The 26,280-nt window shown below is 36.7% G+C and overlaps 3 protein-coding genes across 3 annotated transcripts in view; 1 reads left to right on the top strand and 2 right to left on the bottom strand.

The window, feature by feature from the left end:
* Positions 1–9,416: 9,416 nt before the first annotated feature.
* Positions 9,417–13,375, top strand: LOC130910878 (mucin-2-like). Its single transcript, XM_057828495.1, has 2 exons — positions 9,417–9,582; positions 11,988–13,375. Exons 1-2 carry the CDS (start codon positions 9,532–9,534, stop codon positions 12,855–12,857), a joined length of 921 nt encoding a protein of 306 aa, XP_057684478.1. The 5' UTR covers positions 9,417–9,531; the 3' UTR covers positions 12,858–13,375.
* Positions 12,901–22,031, bottom strand: anxa14 (annexin A14). The gene is made up of 12 exons (XM_057828494.1): positions 21,477–22,031; positions 21,312–21,408; positions 21,143–21,231; positions 20,833–20,946; positions 17,622–17,712; positions 17,450–17,529; positions 17,197–17,235; positions 17,043–17,133; positions 16,884–16,979; positions 16,752–16,807; positions 16,579–16,686; positions 12,901–13,170 (listed from the first exon to the last, which is right to left on the bottom strand). Exons 1-12 carry the CDS (start codon positions 21,501–21,503, stop codon positions 13,111–13,113), a joined length of 948 nt encoding a protein of 315 aa, XP_057684477.1. The 5' UTR covers positions 21,504–22,031; the 3' UTR covers positions 12,901–13,110.
* Positions 22,032–22,502: 471 nt separating this feature from the next.
* crybg2 (crystallin beta-gamma domain containing 2) overlaps positions 22,503–26,280 on the bottom strand; it is a 65,363-nt gene continuing 61,585 nt past the window's right edge. Inside the window, exons 22-25 of the mRNA XM_057828025.1 lie at positions 25,322–25,445; positions 25,002–25,160; positions 24,746–24,905; positions 22,503–24,674 (exon numbers count right to left, since the gene is read on the bottom strand). Coding sequence (XP_057684008.1) covers positions 24,583–24,674; positions 24,746–24,905; positions 25,002–25,160; positions 25,322–25,445 — 535 coding nt within the window. The 3' untranslated portion in view covers positions 22,503–24,582. The remainder of the gene's footprint in view (positions 24,675–24,745; positions 24,906–25,001; positions 25,161–25,321; positions 25,446–26,280) is intronic.

Raw genomic sequence — 26,280 nt, 5'->3', positions numbered from 1 at the left:
TTTATAAATTGATTATTAATCAATTCTATGTGCAATCACAGCTTATTATAGAATAGAATAACCATTTATTGTCATTTTACAGTTGTATAGTTAGTTATAGTGAATGAGGCTAGCAACCGCCTGACGTAAACAGAACTTTTCTGTTGAAAAGTCTTGTGAATAAATGCTTAAATCCCCGAATTCTTCATAGATATAGATGTAAAACAGTTTCGATTCTTGGTTAAAAGCAAAGAAACCATGCAGTTCGCTTTTATTTTACGTAAATATGTTTAAGTACAATGCTACTCTGTTAGCGAATGAGGCTAGCGGCCGCCTAATGTAAACAACGCTTTTCTGGGTAAAATTCTTGCGAATAAATGCTTAAATCCCCGAATGCTTCATAGATATGGATGTAAAACCGTTTCGATTCTTGGTTGAAAGCAAAAGAAATGTGCAGTTAGCTTTTATTTTATGTAAATATGTCGAAGTACATTGCTACTCTGTTAGCGAACGAGGCTAGCGGCCGCCTAATGTAAACAGAGCTTTTCTGGTGAATTTTTTTGTGAATAAATGCTTAAATCCTCGAATTCTTCAAAGATATGGAAGTAAAACAGTTTCGATTCTTGGTTAAAAGCAAAAAAAAAAAAAAAAGTGCAGTTAGTGTTTATTTTACGTAAATATGTCAAAGTACAATGCTACTCTGTTAGCGAATGACACTAGTGGCCGCCTGACGTAAACAGAGCTTTTCTGGTGAAAATTCTTGTGAATAAATGCTTAAATCCCCGAATTCTTCATAGATATGGACGTAAAACAGTCTCGATTCTTGGTTAAAAGCAAAAAAAAAAACCCAGTGCAGTTAGCTTTTATTTTATGTAAATATGTTGAAGTACAATACTACTCTGTTAGCGAATGAGGCTAGCGGCCGCCTGACATAAACAGAGCTTTTCTGCTGATTTTTTTTGTGAGTAAATGCTTAAATCCTCGAATTCTTCATAGATATGGATGTAAAACAGTCTCGATTCTTGGTTAAAAGCAGAGAAACTGTGCAGTTAGCGTTTATTTTATGTAAATATGTAAAAGTTCAATGCTAGACTACAGTTTTGAAGTCTATGGATTGAAATTAAAATGAATAAAAGTTACGAGCCAAATAACACTCTATAATAGATTATTTCCTCCTAATATTTAACTTACTGGATACCATTGACGGCAATAAACGTCCAATTCATTTAAACTGAGGACTGGCTGTGAATCCTCATCTTTCAGCACCATTGACGATGCTAGACGTCCAATCCTTTTTGACTGGGAAGGGCGAACGAACGCATATTCATTCGCCCCTCCCAGTCAAAATGGCAATAAAAAAAGTAAATTTTGCATATGACTTTGCATTCTGAAAAAATAATCTAATTCAAATTTTAAAATTTTTGTTCATCCAGCCGGCGAGTCATGACTAAGACTAAAAATAAACCAAGTCGTCACATTCTACATACAATATGCAAATTGTGGTTAATATGGCCATGCTATGCATTCATCCAGAACAGCGACCTTTCCGTGACAAGAGCGTGAATGATTTGCCTTCCAGAAACCGCAACCCTCCATTGTTTTATCTCACTTGACACACACAGGAAACGTCCAACTTTGAAAGAAAACTTTCAACACAACTTTAAATGTCATTTTCAGGGTGACACCACGACCGCGTGTTCCTCGTGTTCGAGTGAGAAAGCAAATTTGACTCAATCAGCAGCGACCACACCTTTGCCAAGTCAATCTTCGACTAGTAACCATGCGGTTGATGCTTCAAGCACACATGGTGAAACACCCACCTCAGATATCATCACTACATCAACGCAGACTATGATATCCACCAAAAGCACTCCGACGCCGGCGCCCGTGACCACGACGTTAAAAGCGGGGACGACTTCTTTGTTGGAATTTTGTTGTCCGTTGTTGGTGTGTGTCATCTGTATTTTATTGTGCAATGCATGAAATTCTATGATGCTATGAAAAGTCATTTAAAAAACAAACAAACTCATTTTAACTAAATAAAGCTACAATGATATTCTGTATATTGAAACTTTAATGATATACTGTATATTGACACTTTTGATTCTGCTTTTTTTTTTTTTTTTTTTTTTTTTTAGGGCCCGAGCACTAAGCGTGCAAAGGCCCTATTGTTCTGCAAAGGATTCTTATTATTATTATTTTTTTCTCGGCAAATGAAAACGGGCAATTTGGAGGCTTGAACATGCTCAAAAACTCACCAAAATTTCCACATACGTGCGGCAAAATTGAAATTTCTATAATTTTGAACCGTTGCAAAAAAATTAGGGCTGTCAAAATTATCGCGTTAACGGGCGGTAATTAATTTTTTAAATTAATCACCTTAAAATTCGGGCTGTCAAACGATTAAAATTTTTAATCGAGTTAATTACAGCTTAAAAATTAATTAATCGTAATTAATCGCAATTACTCGCAATTCAAACCATCTATGAAATATGCCATATTTTTCTGTAAATTATTGTTGGAATGGAAAGATAGGACACAAGATGGATATATACATTCAACATACGGTACATAAGGACAGTATTTGTTTATTGTAACAATAAATCAACAAGATGGCATTAACATTATTAACATTCTGTGAAAGCGATCCATGGATAGAAATACTTGTAGTTCTTAAAAGAAAAATGTGAGTACAAGTTATAGAAATTTTATATTAAAACCCCTCTTAATGTTTTCGTTTTTATAAAATTTGTAAAATTTTCAATCAAAAAATAAACTAGGAGCCCGCCATTGTGTGTCAATAATGTCAATAATTACTTACACAATGCTCATGGGTGCTGAAGCCTATAAAATCAGTCGCACCCAAGCGCCAGCAGAGGGCGGCAAAACTCCATAAAACACAACAAGTGAGCGATTCACTGTACTGTCATTTAAATCTGTCTGAGCGGGGCATTTGCGTTGCGTCAAATATTTTAACGTGATTAATTTTAAAAAATTAATTAACGCCCGTTAACGCGATAATTTTGACAGCCCTAGTTAAAATATTTGACGCAATTAACGCACATGCCCCGCTCAGATTAAAATGACAGCAGTGTAATGTCCGCTTGTTACTTGTTACTTTTTTGTTGTTGTTTGGCGCCCTCTGCTGGCGCTTGGGTCCAAATGATTTTATGGGTTTGGGGAGTGAGCATGGTGTAATGACATCAACAATGGCGAGCTACTAGTTTATTTCTTGATTGAAAATTTTCCAAATTTTAATAAAACGAAAACATTAAGAGGGGTTTTAATATAACATTTCTATAACTTGTACTAACATTTATCTTTAAGAACTACAAGTTTTTCTATCCAAGGATCGCTTTAAGAGAATATTAATAATGTTAATGCCATCTTGTTGATTTATTGTTATAATAAACAAATACAGTACTTATGTACCGTATGTTGAATGTATATAGCTGTCTTGTGGCTTATCTTTTCATTCCAACAATAATTTACAGAAAAATATGGCATATTTTATAGATGTTTTGAATTGCGATTAATTACGATGAATTAATTTTAAGCTGTAATTAACTTGATTCAAAATTTTAATCGTTTGACAGCCCTAAAAAAAAAATGCAACAAAATGGCTCAGTGGCGCCCCTTGAATTTTTAAAATTGGCCTATAACATTAGGGTTTGTCAGCGTAGAGCGATGAAATTTGGGGATTCTATACCTCATCCAAAACTGATCCAAAAAAAGCACTGGCACCCATATTCAAAACCCAAAACCAACAGGAAATCGGTTATTTTGGATCAAATATGAAATTTTTATAAATTCACAGGGTGCACATTTGAGACTTTTTCGCCGAGGGAGTTAGCATATATATTTTTTTTTAATTTTATTTTTTTACATTTTATCAAAGTTTTCACCATTGTTCACCTGGCTGTTGAGTTTGGTGAGTTTTGAAGTATTCTGAGGGGGTCAAAGTCGGGCTCAAAGCGTCAGTGGGACAAAGAATGACTGCCAGGGGGCACTATATAGTGTATTTGGAGTTTGTCTTTACACGGTATCAAAGATTGCACCTCTCTTGACCTGTCTGTCGATTTGGGTGCATTTTGAAGCAATCTAAGGGGGTCAAATTAAGCTCAAAGGGGCTACGGAACAAAGAATAACAATAATAATAATAAAACCGAGGAACCACAATAGGTTATCTAAGAAAAACATTGTCACCTGCATGTCCATACTGTTTAGTTATGGATGTGTTCTAAGTCAAATAAAATCGAATCAACTTTTGTTTAGACCAAATCACAACAACAGTTATCTCAAGGAGAAAACAAAACATGTTTAAGGTGCAGTAGCCATACGCTGGATTTCGACCTACTTGAGCATTGTAGTTTTTTTGTGTGTTTTTTTTTTCTTGTGTACCGTCTTCAGAAGAGGCTTCCTCCTGGGTTGACAGCCATGCACACCAATTTGATGTAGAGTGCGGCGTATGGTCTGAGCACTAAGAGGCTGACCCCCCACCTCTTCAATCTCTGCAGCAATGCTGACAGCACTCCTGTAACGAGTCACGTGACATTTTGGAGGGAAAATGACAAGCAGTACTCAATTTGGACATTTAGGGATGTACGTTTTTTCAAAGGGGTGTACAGTGTACTCACTTTTGTTGCCAGGGGTTTTGATATTAATGGCTATATTTTGAGTTATTTTGAGGGGAAAATAAATTAAAACTAAGTTTTGGCCCAAAACAGCAACTTAAATTTTTTTCAACAGCTAATAAATCACTCCATTTTCACATGAGAAACTTCACAATTGAGGAAAACATGCAAAATCAAATATAAATAATTCATAAATGGATTATTAATAAATTCTATATGCAATCACAACTTATTATAGAATAGAATAACCCTTTATTGTCATTTTACTGTTGTATAGTTAGTTATATAGTTGCAGTGAATGAGGCTAGCGGCTGCCTGACATAAACAGAGCTTTTCTGGTGAAATTCTTGTAAATAAATGCTTAAATCCACGAATTCTTCATAGATATGGATGTAAAACAGTCTCAATTCTTGGTTAAAAGCAAAAAAAACGTGCAGTTAGCTTTTATTTTACGTAAATATGTCGAAGTACAATGCTACTCTGTTAGCGAATGACGCTAGCGGCCGCCTGACGTAAACAGAGCTTTTCTGGTGAAAAGTCTTGAGAATAAATGTTTAAATCCACGAATTCTTCATAAATATGGACGTAAAACAGACTTGATTCTTGGTTAAAAGCAAAGAAATCATACAGTTAGCGTTTATTTTACATAAATATGTCAAATGCAATGCTACTCTGTTAGTGAATGAGGCTAGCGGCTTCCCGACATAAACAGAGCTTTTCTGGTGAAATTTTTTGTGAATAAATGCTTCAATCCCCGAATTCTTCATAGATATGGATGTAAAACAGTCTCGATTCTTGGTCAAAAGCAAAGAAACCATGCAGTTAGCGTTTATTTTACGTAAATATTTCGAAGTACAATGCTACTCTGTTAGCAAATGAGGCTAGCGGCCGCGTGACGTAAACAAAGCTTTTCTGGTGAAAATTCTTGTGAATAAATGTTTAAATCCCCGAATTCTTCCTAGATATGGACGTAAAACAGTTTCGATTCTTGGTTAAAAGCAAAGAAACCGTGCAGTTATTGTTTATTTTACATAAATACATCAAAGTTCAATGCTAGACTAGGGGTTTTGAAGTCTATGGATTGAAATTGAAATGAATAAAAACAGAAATACACTCTAGTTATGAGTTACGAGTATTTTAAGGGGGAAATAAATTAACTCTATTATATAAAATGCACGCAGACTACTTTTCATTGTGTCAAAGTGTCATTTTGTCAGTGTTGTCCCATGAAAAGATATACTTAAATATCTGCTGCAGAGTGAGGGGTGTACTCACTTTTGTGATATACTGTATATTTGGATTTAATTTAAACATTGAACGCTCCCTCTGTTGTTTTCTGCTTTCAAGTACAACCTTTTTCCGCAGTAGCGGACCCTCACATTGAGAACAAAATAAACCTTGTGTGATTTCCCCTTTTCAGCCAGCGATTGAGTGTATTTTTGTTCGCGGGGCAGCAGCGGGGAGGGGCTCGCTCTCTCCCCTCGCCTCGGGCCCCGCAGAGTAGAAAGGCATGGAGCATGGAAGCCTCAGGCGCGGACCCAGGTGGAGCCGCCGCAGGTGCAGATCTTGGTGGTAGGAGCAAATATGTATTTAAACGCTTCCCTCTGTTGTTTTTTGCTTTGAAGTACAACCTTGTTTCGGCAGCAGCAAAAGTAGAGTAGTTGAGGAAGTGATGATCGGCCCGCCATATAATTTTACGTCATCAGCATTCGTGCCGTGACCCGGTGAAGGAGATAGTACCTTTTCTCGTAGGCACCGTCTAACTGTGTAACTCTAACACACCCAATATAAAATAAATAGCACTTACAGTGGGGAGAACAAGTATTTGATACACTGCCAATTTTGCTGGTTTTCCCACTTGCAAATCATGTAGAGGTCTGTAATTTGTATCATAAGTTCTCCAACTGTAAGGGACGGAATCTAATACAAAAAAACAGAAAATCACGTTGTATGATTTTTAAATAATAAATTTGCATTTAATTGCATGAAATAAGTATTTGATACATCACAAAAATAGAACTCATTATTTGGTACAGAAACAGATACCAAATGTTTCCTCTAGTCCTTGACAAGGTTTGCACACACTGCAACAGGGATTTTGGCCCACTCCTCCATGCAGATCTTCTCCAGAGCCTTCAGGTTTCCTTCAGACAACACGGACTTTCAGCTCCCTCCATAGATTTTCTATCGGGTTCAGATCTGGTGACTGGCTAGGCCACTCCAGGACCTTAAGATGCTTCTTACGGAGCCACTCTTTAGTTGCCTTGGCTGTGTGCTTTGGGTCATTGTCATGCTGGAAGAGCCAGCCACGACCCATCTTCAGGGCTCTCGCTGAAGGAAGTTGTCAGCCAAGATCTGGCGATACATAGCCCCATCCATCCTCCCCTCAATACGGTGCAGTCTTCCTGTACCCTTGGCAAGGAAGCAGCCCCAAAAAATGATGTTTCCTCCTCCATGTTTCACGGTTGTGCTGGAGTTCTTGGGGTTGTACTCATCCTTCTTTTTCCACCAAACAAGACGAGCCGAGTTTAGACCAAAAAGTTCAATTTTGGTCTCATCCGACCACATGACCTTCTCCCATTGCTCCTCTGGATCATCCAGATGATCAGTGGCAAACTTCAGACGTGTCTGGACATGCACCTGCTTCAGCAGCGGGACCTTGCGTGCGCTGTAGGATTTTAATCCATGACGGCGTAATGTGTTTCCGATGGTTTTCTTCCAGACTGTGGTTCCAGCTCTCTTCAGGACATTGACCAGGTCCTGCCGTATAGTTCTGGGCTGATCCCTCACCTTCCTCATGATTAGTGATGCCCCACGAGGTGAGATCTTGCATGTAGCCCCAGAACGAGGCAGATTGACTTCTTCCATTTTCTAATAATCGCTCCGACAGTTGTTACCTTCTCACCAAGCTGCTTGCTTATTTTCCTATAGCCCATCCCAGCCTTGTGCAGGTCTATTATTTTATCCCTGATGTCCTTACACAGCTATTTGGTCTTGGCCATTGTGGAGATGTTGGAGTTTGTTTGTTTGAGCATGTTAACAGGTATCTTTTATACAGGTAACAAGTTCAAACAGGTGCAGTTACTTCCAGTAATGAGTGGAGAACAGGAGGGGTTCTTAGAAAAGAACTAAGACCCGAAATATTTACTAGTTGGTAATGTATCAAATACTTATTTCATGCAGTTAAATACAAATTTATTATTTAAAAATTATACAATCTGATTTTATGGATTTTTGTATTAGATTCCGTCCCTCACAGTTGAAGAGAATTTATGATACAAATTACAGACCTCTACATGGCTTGCAAGTGGGAAAACCAGCAAAATCGGCAGTGTATCAAATACTTGTTCTCCCCACTGTAAATCATAGTTTGGCATCATGAATGCTTTGAAATACCATGACATTTTAAATCAAAATCTGTTGCCCTCTGCCCGAAAGCAGAAGATGGGTCTTTCAGCAAGACAGTGACCCTAAACATTTGGCCAAATCTACACAGAAATGGTTCACCAGACACAAAATCAAGCTCCTCCCATGGCCATCTCAGTCCCCTGACCTTGTTTTGTTGGCAAAAGGGGGTTGTACAAAGTATTAACACCAGGGGTGCTAATAATTGTGACACACATTATTTGATGTCAAATATTTTTTTCTTTATGTGGGATTTTTTTTCCCCCCTGAATGAATGCACTTGTATTGCAGGGTGGATTTTTCTCTTTTTTTCCATTAAGGTCCCATATTATTTGAATAGAAAAAAAAATTATTAGAAGCTAAAAAACACATCTTTATCAGGGGTGCCAATAATTATGGAGGGCACTGTAGGTATTCACAAGCTTTTTTAAAGATTGTAAAAAAATTAAAACATTAAAAAAAAGGTCATAAACTGTCATAAACTGTTCAGCGAAGAGGAAAAGAATTGCCGGAAATGAAATCTTGAATATGTCGTCACCAGGTGAAGTATAAAAACATGACGGTTGAATCAGAAGTCATGTGTGGTTATGACAAATTGTAAAATTTGACCCAATATAAAAACTAATTTGGGTATGTATGAATGTAAATATTAATCAAGCATACAATTACTCAAAAATTCTGAGAAGAATCAGAATGCTTATAGATTTTTCTGACTAAAAACCAGATAGACGATAGAGTATAGGTTTTATAAGGACCTTTAATCTACATCTAAAATTATCTATATTATTAATAATAAATTTGCTGCCTAACCTCCTAGTTCAAATGACTTACACCTATACTACTGACAAACTCAAATTCACAGCAAAAGGATGATTGGATGCAACATGACTGGACGCCTATCATTGTCAATGGCACTCAAAGTGTTAAAAGCATTTTTTGGATTCATAAAAACAGCTTTGTTTTAACAAAAGCAAAGATTAAAAACTAAAATAAACATGGACAAGGAAATAATCATCTCGATGTCTGTTAATAATCAACTATAAACAAATACAAGAGGTATTTTTTTTTGTTCTCTTTATGATTAATCTCACAACTTCCTTAGTTGGATATGATTGCATCACTATTGACCTGACACATGACGCAGCAAAACATGATGTTCAAAATGAATCCCAGAATAAACATGAAGTCACATACACATTACAAAACATTTTTTATAGCTGACAATTTTTATAATCATTTTAGTCACGTTTTAAAATTACCAGGAACTTCATACATGAAGTGTTCTATTAAATCAAGAAAAAATGTCACGCAATATTTGTTCAAACTTCCTGGAACCAAGGTCAGAGCATAAAAGTTATCCATAAATTGCGTATGACCCACCCCAAAAAATAGATGACGTTCATGTACATATAAAAAGAAGAGATATTGTGTGGTTAGTATCAAAGAGAACCTCAACCTCGGCTGTCGAATCACCATTTCGGGGATTTTTGAGCGAATTCGTCTGCGCGTCAAGATGAATTCACTTGTTGGTTTTTATGTTGTGGCGTTCCTGGCATCGGCACAGGTAAATATTTTTGTTTTAAGGGGTATTTGCTTCAAAATGACTGTCAGATATTGCATGGCTGTTATTAATGAAAGATTTATTTACCGTATTTTTCAGACTATAAGTCGCAGTTTTTTTCATAGTTTGGCTGGGGGTACGACTTATATTCTAGAGCGACTTATGTGTGAAATTATTGACACATTATTATATCATTTCACATGTTATTTTTCTGTTTTTGAGTGACACTGATGGTTTGGTAAACTTGTTAGCATGTTCTTTATGCTATAGTTATCTGAATACCTCTTAATAGCTATGTTACGTTAACATACCGGCCATGTTCGCATTTCATTGTTCATGCATCATCTAACATTATCATATTGTACAGTTATTCAGCATGTTGTTCTCTATTGTATTTTTATTTTAAATTGCCTTTCAAAATGACATATCTGTTCTATGTGTTGGATTTTATCAAGTAAATTTCCCCAAAAAACTGTGACTTAAATATATTTTTTTCCTCTTCATTGCACATTTTTGGGTTGGTGCGACTTATACTCAGATGCGACTTATAGTCCGAAAAATACGGTAACCTTTTATAGGACAAGTGACTATTTCTGGTCATGTAAAACCTTAATATAATAAGATAATTATGTGATTATTACTTCTTATATAATATATATATTAGGGCTGTCAAAATTATCGTGTTAATGGGCGCTAATTAATTTTTTAAATTAATCACGTTAAAATATTTAACGCAATTAACGCACATGCCCCGCTCAAACATTAAAATGACAGCACGGTGAAATGTGTACTTGTTGTGTTTTTCGGAGTTTTGTCGCCCTCTGCTGGCGCTTGGGTGCGACCGATTTTATAGGCTTCAGCACCCATGAGCATTGTGTAATTAATTATTGGCATCAACAATGGTGGGCTACTAGTTTATTTTTTGACTGAAAATTTTACGAAGTTTATTAAAACAAAACATTAAGAGGGGTTTTAATATAACATTTCTATAACTTGTACTAACATTTATCTTTTAAGAACTACAAGTCTTTCTATCCATGGATCGCTTTAACAGAATGTTGATAATGGTAATGCCATCTTGTTGATTTATTGTTATAATAAACAAATACAGTACTTTTGTACCGTATGTTGAATGTATATATCCATCTTGTGTCTCATCTTTCATTCCAGCAATAATTTACAGAAAAATACGGCATATTTTACAGATGGTTTGAATTGCGATTAATTACGATTAATTTTTAAGCTGTAATTAACTTGATTAAATTTTTAATCGTTTGACACCCCTAATACATACATATATATATATATATATATATACATACATATATATATACATATGGAAATTCTTTGTATATTATTTGTATAAATACATTATTTTAATTATGTAATAAAATTTACACTAGCAAGACAGCAAAAGTAAGCATTTTAAAATCTAGAAAGCAAAATATCTTTATTTTATTTTAAAGAGAACTTTAAAAAGATTGCGACATCGGATAAGCGGCAGAAAATTGATGGATGGATGTAAAGTATTTATTGGGATAAATATGGAGTGATTACACTGACCCATGAGTATATTTAATAAGAAACAAATTAAAAAAAAAAAAAAAATCTTAAAATACACCTGCGGTCATATGTTTTGAGAATTTTCACCATTCAGTTGAATGCAGCTATCGGTTTAGTAGTCGATTAATCGATTAACTAGTTAGTTCGAATAATTGAGTAATCGGATAAGGAACATGAAACATTTAAATACCTAAGCTGAGCCTCAGACGGTATAAAAAAAAATACAAATAAATAAGGATCTATGTACAACAAAATAATTGGCGAACTTAAAGGAACTTAAGGTCCGCTAACTTAAATGCTATAAAACGCAAAGGTTTATTTATTTATTTTTATTTATTTTTTTTTTTTAAACAATGATCTTAAATGGTTCAGAAACATCCCCCCCTGCCCAAAAAAAAACCAAACAAAAAAAACGGCTAAATATACCTATAAACTAAATTACGAATGCATGAAAAAAAATCATTAGCTTAAACAAAAATTTGGCTTATGTTGGTCTTAACATGGAGCTGCTGGATTCCGCCATGTGAAATGAGGCAGACTAGAGGGCAGTGTATCCACCCAAATCAATAAAACCAAATGCAAACACTTTCAAAATAAACCTTTACAACGCCTTAAACGAATACTCGAAGCAGCAAAATTTAATTCGAATCTTTTTTTCTAATCGAATACTCGAGTTAATCGATTAATCGTTGCAGTCAAAACCTTTGAGCAAGGGGATAGAGTATGAGCTTGAATGACTTATTAATATCATGAAAATCTAAAATGAAAACTTATTTGTATTAAGTTTCATATTTTAATTATTCTTTTTATCCAACATGAAGTAACACGCCTTCCCCTTTTTCCAGGCTCAAGGAAGCACCACAAAAATGGTCTCCTCCACCATTGCTTTGACCACAACGACAACCACCCCACCGCCACGTCCCCACTCTTCAACCTCTAGTCCAAATGTTTCTCCTACAAACACAGCGACAACCACCATGACAACAACAGTCAAAACCTCCATGACAACGAACAAGCCAACAACAGAAAGGACGTCCACAGTGACTACAAATCCTACTACAGTAAAAACTTCCATGGCAACAACTAAACCGACAACAGTCAAAACTTCCATGTCGACAACCAAACATACGACAGTCAAGACCACCATGGCAACAACCAATCCTACTACAGTCAAAACCTCCATGGCAACAACCATGCATACGACAGCAAAGACTTCCATGCCAACCACCAAACCAACAACAGACAGGACCTCCACGGTGACAACCAAGCCTACTACAGTCAAAACTTCCATGGCGACAACCAAACTGACAACACATGAGACTTCCATGGTTACGAACAAATCAACAACGGCTGAGACCTCCATGCCGACAACCAAACATACGACCGTCAAAACCTCCATGGCGACAACCAATCCTACCACAGTCAAGACCTCCATGGCGACAACCAATCCTACCACAGTCAAGACCTCCATTGCAACAACCAATCCTACTACAGTCAAAACCTCCATGGCAACAACGATGCACACGACAGCAAATACTTCTATGGCAACCACCAAACCGACAACAGTCAAAACCTCCACGACCCACAAATCCACTATAACACCGACACCTCCAACTACACCTGTCAAAATGACGACACCCAACAGAGGAGGCGGAGCCTCAACATCGCTGCTGTTGCTGTTGGCGTCAGTTTTTCTTAACGTAATCTTCTCATGAACAAAAAGACATCCCCCCATCCCGAATGATATCTGAAACTCACTAGTACATATTATATTTACTCATAGTGTCATCATGTCAGAAAAAATCTGGAATCGATTTTACATCAAATCAATGTTTGTTGTTGTTTTTTTATTAATAAAAATAGGTCATGACCAAGAAGCACTTCTAAAATCATTTACCAAAGTCAGTCACCTGTTACCTGCACCAAATTTGGAAAAATATTCAAGATGATTTCACATTTTACTTGAGATTAATCTTCAGATCGACAAATGGCCAGAAGAGCTTCTAAATGGTCTCCGTTGAAATGTTTCTGTTGGGGAGAAAAGGAGACACTTGTCAAAATAAAAAATAATAAAAATGAACGTTTAAAACAAAAAAAAGATTACCGTAATTTTCTGACATAAGCCACCACCCACCAAATTTGACACAATAACATTTGTTCAAACATAAGCCGCACTGTACTATAAACCACAGCTGTCCTCACTTTATTATGGTATATTTACACCAAAAGATATTAACTGGTAACACTTTATTTGACAGCGGCACCATAAGACTGTCTTAAGACCAAATGAACCACCATGAAGCTTTGAACCAGTTACCTGCAAAAGCTTCATTGCTTCAAGAAGCTTCATTTTGACATCACTGCTCCCTTGGGGGAGACATTCAACCTCTGCTGCCACCTGCTGTCAACACTGTTGTCGTACAACATGCCTCCTAGCATGCATTGCAGTGCTACAGATGTAACTAACAATCAAAATTCATATTCTGTGCCAATTACTTCTTCAGTTACTGTTCCAGTTGTTTCATTAATCGCTAGTTATGGTATTTGGTAACACTTTATTTGACAGTAGCGCCATAAGATCACCATAATTATGATATGACACTGTCATGGGCATTAATGATTGCTTATGACACATGTCATTGTGTGTCATCCGGCAAATTATCTCAAGTTTGAATGGATGTAAAAGATCTGAGCTGAAGTGATTAAGTGGCAAATTAGTGACCTGTAACCCAAATAAATCAACAAATAAGCCGCACTAGACTATAAGCCCTGTGATTCAAAATGAGGGAAAAAGTAGCGGCTTGTAGTCCGAAAATTACGCTAAGTATAAATATTGAGAAATTGTTTTATAATTAAATATACTGTACAGAAAGTAATTTTGGGTTTGTAGTGTGCCGCGAGATTTTTTCAATGTAAAAACATGCCGTGACTCAGAAAATGTTGAAAAGACACTATTGCACTATTCTATAGGACAAATAATACACCGTGTGGAATGTACTGTGTGTGTTTAGATATCCATTGGTTAAAGGGATACAGCACTAATGCCTGAATGCTAATTATTAGCCTGCTTGTTAAGGAGTTTCCCATTCTACATGAGCATTCAGGTACACCTGCGCAGTGAAATCCAACTATAAGCTGCAGCTGTCCTAACTGTATTATGGGATATTTAAACCAAAAGATATTAACTGGTAACACTTTATTTGACAGTGGCATCATAAGACTGTGCTAAAACCAAATGAACCATCGCTGCTTCAAGAAGCTTCATTTGCGCATCGCTGCTCCCTTGGGGGAGACAATCAACCTCAGCTGCGATCTGCTGTCAACACTGTTGTCATCCAACATGCCTCCTAGCATGCATTGCAGCGCTACAGATGTAAATAACAAAATTCATGCATGTTCTGTGCTTTTGTGCTTTTGTTGTGTTTCATTTATTGCTAGTTATGGTATTTTGGTAACACATTTGAAAGTGGTGCCATAAGACTGTCATAAGACCATCATAATTACAACATGACACTGCCATGAGCATTAATGAATGCTTGTAATAGATATCATTTAGTGTCATCAGGCAAATCATCTCACTTTTGAATGGATGTGAAAGATCCAAGCTGGACGTGAAGGTAGTTAGTGACATAATTTGCCAGATAACACTTAATGGCATCTGTCATAAGCAAGTGTTAAGATTATGACGGTCTTATGGCAGTTTTATGACGGCATTGTCAAATAAAGTGTTGCCCATTTACCTAAATAAATCAACAAATAAGCTGCACTGGACTATAAGCCGCAGCTGTCCTCACTGTATTATGGGATATTTACACCAAAAGATATTAACTGGTAACACTTTATTTGACAGTGGCATCATAAGACTGTCATAAGACCAAATGAACCACCATGAAGCTTTGAACCAATTGCTGAAAAGCTTCATTGCTTCAAGAAGCTTCATTTGCCCACCTCAGCTGCCACCTACTGTCAACACTTTTGTCATCCAACATGCCTCCTAGCATGCATTGCAGCGCTACAGATATAAATAACAATCAAAATTCATGCATGTTCTGTGCTAATCATTTCTTCAGTTACTGTTCCAGTTGTTTCATTAATTGCTAGTTATAGTATTTTTGGTAACACATCTGTCAGTGGTGCCATAAGACTGTCATCAGACCATTATAATTATAACATGACACTGCCATGAGCATTAATGGATGCTTATGACAGATGTCATTTTGTGTCATCTGGCAACAGATCTCACTTTTGAATGGATGTAAAAGAGCCGAGCTGGACATAAATGGAGTTAGTGATATAATTATGATGGCGTTGTCAAATAATGTGCTGCCTATTTACCCAAATAAATCAACAAATAAGCCGCACTGGACTATAAACCGCAAGATTCAAAATGAGGAGAAAAAGTAGTGGCTTATAGAATATTATGGTAATCGCGATTAATCCCCGGTGATTATTTCTATCACCGTCAATGGCAAGTAGGTTAAAACCAGAGGTGGTTAGTAACGAGTTACATTTACTCGGTTACATTGACTTGAGTAAATTTTTGAAAAAAATGTACTTCTAAGAGTAGTTTTACCATACTATACATTTTACTTTTACTTGAGTAGATTTTTGAAGGAGAATTGGTACTCTTACTCTGCTCTGCTACACTAATCGTTACATTTTTCCTGTTTATTCTACATATTAGAATTTACCTTTTTTTTTTTTTTTTTTTTTTTTTTAACTGATGCCAACAAGCGCTACCAGTTTCGCCAATGAGACGTCACAACAATAATCGCATGACTCCATTATACCAATCAGACTCAAGCTTCATGTTGCATGATCAGCCTGTTCAATCACGTGGCGTCCTTAAAGCCTCATAAAAAAACACGTAATTGACATAGAGCGCTGCCGTCAACTCCCAAGCTCGGATTTTAACGTCCCTCCCTAGTTTTTATTTGTAACCGATTGACCACGGAAAACTGGAGATATGATCCTTTTAGGTTCACAATACGAAATACATTTTCTCCCCTAGAGGGCACTCATGCTCATTTCAGGAATTTTTTTTTTTTTTTTTCGTTCGCTACAATTCAGTTTTTTGGGGGTATTTCTTTGGCTTAATGTGTTCATAGTCTTCTTCAAAGTATAATCATAAGAATTCATATGGATGAAATATATAATAAATTATTTTTTTTTTTTTTTTAAATCAAACATCATAAGCAGTCACTCACAATGTTACCTATTACTTGAGTATTCTTTTCACCAAATAGGTTTTTACTTGTACTTGAGTACATTTTTTGGATGACTGCTTTTACTTGAATATTTTTATTTTGAAGTAACGCTGTTCTTACTTGAGTAACATTTTTGGCTACTCTACCCACCTCTGGGCTTTGTATTTAGCTTCCCTACATGGACAAAAACTGTGTTTATTGCATGTTTTTATGTGTAGCAGTGAAGCACCTGTAGTGTTGTGTAGAGAGAAGTGCCGGTGAGTTTAAGGAAGGCCACTCTGATACAAAGTAAATCCTCCTCACTGTGCGACACCATGACGCCATGTACTACTGGGGCCTGTATAGGAAGTCAATCGATAGTTACAAACTTTCATAATCCTGTTAAAACCGATTAAAGTTTACCTTCATTCTGCTTAATCTTTTGGCAAGGTACGCATCGGGGTTTTGGATGCACGCCACTGTTGAAAAACAAAAAACAAAGTGATTAATTTGTGATTTTTCAGCAATATAAACGCACAATAAAATAAAAAGTACCTAAGACACTCAAACCCAGACGAATATCCCCAGAGAATCTTTTCTCCAGAACCGGAATCAATATTTGGCCACTCTCCAGCTCCAGTCCCTTCAACACTGTCGGTAATTTAATTTAAAGTTAAAGTCATCACAAAGTGGAAGCCTTATTTGTCAGCTCACCTTTTTTAAGATGGTTTGAATCTCTAGACGTGAGAATATCAATCCAAGGAGCCGCGTCAGCTTTTTTCTCGTTGAGTGATGCAGCCAGCGACTGCAAAGGAACTCAATTATTTCTTCTTGTCAGGTTAAGATAAAGCAACACTGAAAGGAATACCTCAATGTCTCTTTGAACAAAGCCTTTGATGACATCTTTCTAGGGTTAAAACAGGTCGAAAACATAATTATTTCAAGATCTGCCCCGTTTTTAACTCATATTAAATCTTAAAAGTGAATACAGTAGTTTTGGAGTTTTATTTTTCCCACATTCAACCTCTTGTTTTCCCTTTTCCACCTAATTAGGATATCGACAATAAAACCTTTAATGTTTTCTCTACCAAATAAAAGACCGTAAAAATCCTACAAATTACTTTGACGAGAGCAACGACAAGCTTCGCGAAATCTCCACTGGTTTCTGCTTTCAGGTCCTTCTCCAGATCCCTTTCATACACTGGAAAAACAAATAGGACACGGATTTAAAAATTGATCTGAATAACTAATTTAATAACTACGATTCACACAATATAACCAATGTGTTCATACTTTCTGTATACACGGCGCTAATATCCCGAAGCTCCTTGCTGGATCTTGTACACAAAATCTCCAACAGCGTTTCCTCATCTGTACCTAAACCCTGCAGAATTTATAATCATTAGGAGGTAGCAAGTAATGTCAGTTGATATAAGCATTTTAAATGATAACGGATAATATAGGTCAATATCCACGTTGCCTTCAAAATAAATGTAGTAGCCTTTTGCCTTCTGTCTTTGTACAATAGCTGGTCACAGTTTAGCACAGCAGTTATAGTTTTCGATCATTAGATACCAACAAACCGAGCATTCAGGGTGCAAAATTAAATAAACAATAAATGATACAAATAATACATTGTAAACTCATTACATACAACTACTGCGTTGGCAGGAATACCATAATTTTTGCACTATAAGGCGCACCTGTCTACAGTGGTATGAAAAAGTATCTGACCCTTTTGGAATTTCTCACATTTCTGCATAAAATCACCATCAAATGTGATCTATGTCAAAATCACACAGAGGAAAATACAGTGTCTGCTTTAACTAAAACCACCCAAACATTTATAGGTTTTCATAATTTAATAAGGATAGCACACAAACAATGACAGGAGAAAGAATAAGTAAGTGAACCCTCCGCCTAAGGAGACTTAAAGAGCAATTGAAACCAAATTTTATCAAACATTTTAAGTATGATGAATGGTTTAAAGCTGCCCTGCCCACTATAAAACACACACCTGGTAAGAAATGTCTTGATGAGAAGAATTTTCTGATGTGCATCCTGGCTCGGTCAAAAGAGCTGTGATCAAGGATTGTTGATTTGTATGAAGCTGGGAAAGGATACAAAACCATCTCTAAAAGTCTGGATGTTCATCAATCGACAGGCAGATAAGCTGTCTACAAATGGAAAGAGTTTGGCACAATTGCTTCTCTCCAAAGGAGTGGCCGTCCACCAAAGATGACGCCAAGAGTTCAGCGCAGAATACTCACAGAGGTAAAAAAGCACCATACAGTGTCTGCTAAAGACTTACAGAAATCACTGGCACAGTCCAATATCTGTGCGCAACGGAGGAAGCCATTGCTGTCTAAAAAAAAAAACATTGTTGCTCGTTTAATGCTCGCAAAAAGGCACTCGGACACTCCACAGAAGTTTTGGCAAAATATTTTGTGGGCTGATGAAACCCAAGTTGAATTGTTTGGGAGTAACAAACAACGTCATGTGTAGAGGAAAAATGGAACAGCTCACAAACATCAACACCTCATCCCTACCGTGATGCATGGTGGAGGGAGCATCATGATTTGGGGCTGTTTTGCTGCCTCAGGGCCTGCAATAATTAATGGAAGAATGCATTCAAATGTTTATCAGGATGTTTTGCAGGAAAACCTTAGGTCGTCTGTCAGACAGTTGAAGCTAAAAAGAGGATGGACGCTGCAACGAGACAATGATACAAAACACAGAAGTAAATCAACTTCAGAATGGTTTCAGAAGAACAAAATACACATTCTGGAGTGGCCAAGTCAAAGTCCAGACTTGAACCCCATTGATATGACTTAAAGACAGCTATTCATGCCAGACATCCCAGGAATCTGACTGAATTACAGCAATTGTAGAGAAAAAAGGGCCAAGATTAGTCCTGATTGATGTGCCAGACTGATCTGCAGCTACAGAAAGCGTCGGTTGAAGTTATTGCTGCCAAAGTCGGGGGCCACAAAATTTTAAATGTAATGGTTGACTTACTTATTTTTCCCCCTTCTGTAATTGTTTGCATGATATCCTCATTAAAATATGAAAACCTATAAATGTTTGGGTGGTTGTAGTTAAAGCAGACACAGTTTTTTCCATCTGTATGATTTTGACAAAGATAACATCACATTTGATGGTGATTTTATGCAAAAATGTGAGAAATTCCAAAAGGTTCAGATACTTTTTCATACCACTGTATAATTTCATACCACCCTTCAAATTTGACACGAAAACGACATTTGTTCATAGATAAGCTGGAGCTGTCTTCACTGTATTATGGGATATTTACACCAAAAGATATTAACCGGTAACACTTTATTTGACAGCGGCATCATCTGACTGTCATCAGACCAAATGAAGCTTTGAACCAATTGCTGCAAAGCTTCATTGCTTCAAGAAGCTTTATCTGGTCATCACTGCTCCCTTCGGGGAGACAGTCAAGCTCTGCTGCCACCTGCTGTCAAAACTGTTTTTGTCCAACATGCCTCCTAGCATGCATTGCAGCGCTACAGATGTAAATAACAATCAAAAATCATGTTCTGTGCTAATTATTTCTTCAGTTACCGTTCCAGTTGGTTCATTAATTGCTAGTTATGGTATTCAGTAACACTTTATTTGACAGTGGCGCCATAAGACTGTCATTGGACAATAATAATTAGGACATGACACTGTCATGAGCATTAATGAATGCTTATAACAGATGTCATTTAGTGTTATCCAACAAATAATCTCACTTTTCAATGGATGTAAAAGAGCCAAGCTAGAGATAAATGGAGTTAGTGGCCTAATTTGCCGGATGTCACTTAATGACATCCGTCATAAGCATTCAGAAATGTCCATGATAGTGTCATGTCATAATAATAATGGTCTTATGATGCCGCTGTCAAATAAAGCGCAACCTGTTAACCCAAACAAATTGACAAATAAGCCACACTGGACTATAAGCCGCAGGATTCATAATGAAGAAAAAAAGTAGCGGTTTATAGTCCGAGAATTACGGTAAATAGTCACTAAGAAAAGTAGAAAAGTAATAAAATACAATGCATCTTAGGAATTGATATTGCATTGCCATGATTACCTGTGTTTCTTTGGTCATCCCTTAGTGGCTTTTTATGGTTAATTACTGTAAATGTGATTTGATTGCAAAAGAATACTTAATTATGGATATTTTGGCTCATTTCAATTCATATCATTTATATGGGACATGTGTTTCCTATAACTTCAGTTGAAATTGTTCTCTTATTATTCACTAAAGGGTTATTTGGAAAATCTTGAAGTCGTTACATTTATCATTATTAAAGCATTCAGTGGGGCATCATAATATAATTAGCAATAACGCGTGAAGTGCATGACTGCATATATCGGTATCGGGTTTTAGGAGTTGGTCAACATCAATTAAAAAGTCATAATCGGACAACTCTAATCACCATTTTAACTCATTAGCTGCCCCTGACGGCGATAGACGTCGAAAAGCACCTACCGCCATGGCTTGCCGCAGGCGATGAGCATTGTGCTGCATTGGTGGCATCATCAATTCCAGCATGAGAGCCTCCAGATCTCCTGACATACATTTTTTCATGAGATCTACCAAATCCTGTGTCAAAAATAATAAAAAATATCACCCACATCCCTCCATGATGATTTTAGCTGACACTCCCTCTTTAAACAAAGGTGTGTTAAAGAAACATTTTGTTTGTTCAGCAAGGACTTGGAACTTGCAGATGAGCAGCACCATGTTATTTTTACTCCTTTTGCACTACACTAAAACACTCAAATGTGTATGTCTATACCTGTTCTGTTGCACCTTGAAATGCCTCAGCAATAATCCGTCTTTGAACATTGTTGCGATTTGTTAGGACACTCACAAGAGTAGCCACATCTGACAACGCACACAGGTTGAAATTACATGAGAACAAAAAGAAGGAATGTACATTTGATACAACACTTAGCTGGATTTACCTTTCTTTTCCAGCGCTTGGTGGATCTGTATTACATCTTTTTGTGGGTGGAAATTGGAGAAAGGTCGCACTGTTCCAAGGGTACCCCAACACATTGTCTACAGGAGGAAGAGAAAAACTAAGAGGATAGCATGGACTGAAAACAGAAAGGCCGGTGTGTACTTACATGGGATTTAAAATACTGAGGGTCCATTGCGTTGCTTTGAAAGTTGAAGGAATGCTTGTTTTTCCACCTGTGACTGCGGCTTAATACTTTTTTCTTTATTTTACAACCTCAGGTTATCAGCTGTGTCACACCCTAAACCACTTCTCTGGCCAACCCACATGAAAAAAAAAATACAACACAAACCTGACGTTTGTGGATATTACAAACAAAGCTGACATTTAGCTAAAGTTAATATTTAAAGAAGCGCTCAAGAAAAAAAATATGTCAACAGGGCAGCTCCTCGGGGATATTTTCGTTTCCAGCCCCTCCAGTCAAAATAGATTGGATGTGAACAGGGCCCGGGGTACGATGAACGGAAACGGGTGCTAGTGGACATTTATCTCCAGGCCCTTCCACACTTTCGCAGGCCCCTCAAGATTAGGGTGACCACATTTTGATTTCAAAAAAGGAGGACACTCAGCCCGGCCTCAAGATACTTGAATTTTACTTGAAGTTCACTCAAAGATGCCTATATCACTTTGATATATGTAAAGTGTGTCCCCTCACTCTGGGTGTAAAAATGCAATTTGAAAAAAAAAATAAAATAAAATAATGACTTTAAAAAAATATATATATATATATATATATATACATATATATATATATATATATATATATATATATATATTAGGGCTGTCAAAATTATCGCGTTAACGGGCTGTAATAAATTTTTTAAATTAATCACGTTAAAATAGTTGACGCAATTGACGCACAAATGCCCCGCTCAAACAGATTAAAATGACAGCACAGTGAAAGGTGTACTTGTTGTGTTTTTCGGAGTTTTGCCGCCCTCTGCTGGCGCTTGGGTGCGACTGATTTTATAGGCTTCAGCACCCATGAGCATTGTGTAAGTAATTATTGACATCAACAATGGCGGGTTACTAGTTTATTTTTTGATTGAAAATTTTACAAATTTTATTAAAACGAAAACATGAAGAGGTTTTAATATAAAATTTCGATAACTTGTACCTACATTTATCTTTTAAGAACTACAAGTCTTTCTATCCATGGATCGCTTTAACAGAATGTTAATAATGGTAATGCCATCTTGTTGATTTATTGTTATAGTAAAGAAATACAGTACTTATGTACCGTATGTTGAATGTATATATCCATCTTGTGTCTTATCTTTCCATTCAAACATAATTTACAGAAAAATATGGCATATTTTATAGATGGTTTGAACTGCGATTAATTACGATTAACTAATCTTTAAGCTGTAATTAACTCGATTAAATTTTTTAATCGTGTTAATACTGTATATATTAGGGGTGTCAAAGCTCTGGTTTGGCCCACATAAGGCTGTAAGTTGTTTCAGCTAATATATGTTTGAGTATGCATTTGTAATTAAGTTTAGAGCTACAGTTAGTGGAGTTACGCGAGAGCGATTTGCTATGAGAATTGTAACGTAAATACGTTAGCATTCATAGCATTTACAGATTGATCAGACTAGATTGATATTTGAATGCCAATTGTTTTGTGTCAAGTGTTTTATTGTTAAAATGTGTGTCGTTTTGAACATATGTATGTTACAGCTTTAAACCACAATTGCCTTGTTTGCTGTCTGTCAAGCTGAAATATTTCATGTTTAGTGAAGACAAAACACTTTGTATAATTAAAGTGAAAAATAAGATACTGGGATGTACAATAAGGTCCTGTTTATCCAACAACAAAAAAAGACGACTGTAGACAAAATAGTGGACGAGACTCCGGCGTTGTAAAGTCGAAATCACGTAAGTCGAGTACGTCGTAACCCGGTCCAAACCTAGTCCAAAAATCGTGGAATTTTTTTGGTTTAAACTTCTAATCAAATGTAATATTTACTTGAGAAAAATATGAAAATTGAGGTAGAATCAACTACAACATTAACATATTGGCTGCCAGTGATGGGATGTACTGACGTACATTTTTGTAAATTTGTAGTTGAGTACAAATATGACTTCTTTTTCACTTTTACTTCACATTTTACAGCACATATCTGTACTTTTTACTCCATTACTTTTCAAATTGTCACCTGTGTTAGATTTTTTTTTTTCCTCATTGTGAATGAATAGTTTCGTTTTCATGCCTCCAGTGCAATCGATAAGCCCCGTGAAACTATACCGTAATTGAGCACTAGAGGCAGCAACATGAGTACAAGCAAGATTAGGCAGGTGAAGAAGATATTGACCAATAAAACCAAATGAGAGCAACGCACCTTTAGATGGGTGCTGCACACTTGTGCAGTAGGCGGCGGTATGCAACTGATAGTTGCTTGAAATCCACCATTAAGCTAAGTTTTTTGAGCTTCTGTTTACAGTGCCATTTCTTTTTCCCCATTCTGCAGTTTTAAATAAAATTGAGCTGTGAATTAATTTTCTGGTTCTTTGAATATTGGCTCAGATCTCTGTATTTTTACTTCAAATAAATAAATAAAAAAAAAGATTCATCCACCACTGTCGGCTGTCAATTCTTATCTCAATGCCTGCCATTGACAATAATAAATGTCCAATTCATTTAAATTAGGAGGACTGATTTTGACCCGTTTTTGCCAATGGCAGCTCTCCCAGCCATGGCCATGAAAAGGAAAAAAAAAAGTTTTTCACAAACCAGTGACCACACCACAACTATTTTCTTTTTCTTTGACAATATATTTTATTGGCATTTAAAAACCACAACCCTTTTTTTAAAATATATATTACGACTTTAGTATCAAAGGTGAACATTATGCTCTCTCTCTATGTAGATTTTTTTCACAAAAAATGACGTATACATCCCACACTGACGTATATCATACTGCAAAGAGAAGAGGAACACCGTAAAACATGCAATACATTATAAATATAGCTTAAAAATATTTTGCATAACGTACATTTCTTTGGCTTTATCAAGTGTCCATTTTAAGCATGAAGCGACTTTAGTGTGCAATTGCAAAAACTTTTAACCCCAAAGAAATCTTCCCGTACTCTGTATAATACATAACACTAATATAGACTATGGGTAGTATGGTATTCGTTATGTATGTGAGGGATTGCGTCCGGTTCTAGGATTTCTGTGTAATGATGTATAGGAAGGCTTGGCGACGTAATTATTTGACCAGTACGATCTCCCACTGTTGGCTTAACCTCTCGTCGCTTTCCGGCATAACCACCACGTGTTCCTTATCGTAGTTTTGCCCACCTGAAATTGCAGTTTTCAAAAGGCGTTAGCGTGAACTTGAAACCGACACAAGTAAAACGATGCATTCATACCTTTGACGTCAATGACCATTCCAGGGAAAGTAATGCTGCTAATTCGTCCTCTCATCTGAGCCATCCACGTCTGAGAAGGCTGCCGTGTCTCGGTCCACAAAACCAATTTGGCTGCCGGTTCTACGTTGCCCATCACTTGGAGGCACATGGTCGGGCAAAGCTAAAAAACAATCAAACAAATATCCATAAAGGTTGATGCAGGAGTCTGTAAAACCACAGCATCCTTAAAATGTATTAATTTTCTTTTTATTGTTACCTTATTCTTTATGAGTCCATCTTGATAGAACCAGATGTCGCTCATTTGCTCTACTTCAGGCGAGACCACCACCCGTCCGGATTTCATCTCGTCCACCCCGCCCTGAACGGACATCAGGTGCTGACTGTCTGCATTTCGTATGCGGAAAAAGTGCCGCTTCTGCAAAACATCACAAAGACATTTTTAATCACTGAAAAGCTTGCACAAAAATTAACATTTGAAAAAGGTGAGACAAAATACAATCACGTAACAATAATATGCGATTAGTACACATGTAATTCTTCTATAATATTGCTCGACAAGGTGACAGGTTGACGAACCTGTCTAACAGGATACATGGAGCCAACAGTTTGGATGGAGCTGAACTTGGGCCAGTTCGTGATTTCAATTGGCTCCAAAAGGAACTGGCGTCCCCTGTAGTTGCCAAACTCAAATAGCACCCAGCTGGACAGAAGAAAAACATGAACGGGATGGAGAAAATTCTAACGTTCGAAGGAAGGGCATAGGTTTGCATAGGGACGGTAGGGACATAACATTACCAACTTTTCACGATGCTCAAATTGTCCCCACCAACTTTTAAGCATCGTCATTTGCATCATATAATGAGTTCAGTTATATTGGTAACTTAGATTGTCTTCCCATATGTTGTAAGGACAGAATTGACCCTACCATTATTAAGTGATTTGCATTATGTTCGGACTTACATTTACATCTTTTGACTTGCTGAATGTGCTACTCCATGTTTTTCCCTGAAATGCACGTTTGATTGGCTGATGACTTGACCCCCCGCCCTCCAACACACGCACTCACAGCCTTCAAAAAAATGCAACATGTCGACAACATGCCACCTCCTCCGCCCCCTTTGAATTTTTTTCCCAACCACTAGCAGTAGCGGCCACTGTAAGTAATGTAAAAATATATCAATGTTGTGTAGGTGGGGAACACACTACTAATTTTGCTACTAAAAGTCCGACCACAGAGTTAACATTAAACTGTGTGAATTTGCTTACCTGCAAAATACAAGTAGGAAGCTGTTAACATTTATTACACTTACGGTAGTAAACGTTTTGTTGTTGTTGTTGATCCCTGACTACAATTTTTTTTTTCAGTTATATTTAGGGCTGTCAAACGATTAAAAATTTTAATCAAGTTAATTACAGTTTAAAAATTAATCGTAATTATCGCAATTCAAACCATCTATAAAATATGCCATATTTTTCTGTAAATTGTTGGAATGGAAAGATAAGACACAAGACGGATATACATTCAACATACGGTA

This window comes from Corythoichthys intestinalis, chromosome 22 (genome assembly GCF_030265065.1).
Source record: "Corythoichthys intestinalis isolate RoL2023-P3 chromosome 22, ASM3026506v1, whole genome shotgun sequence".
In the NCBI taxonomy this organism is placed as follows: domain Eukaryota; kingdom Metazoa; phylum Chordata; class Actinopteri; order Syngnathiformes; family Syngnathidae; genus Corythoichthys; species Corythoichthys intestinalis.
The sequence above is the reverse complement of the archived record's forward strand: the minus strand, read 5'-3'. Positions and strand labels throughout refer to the sequence as shown.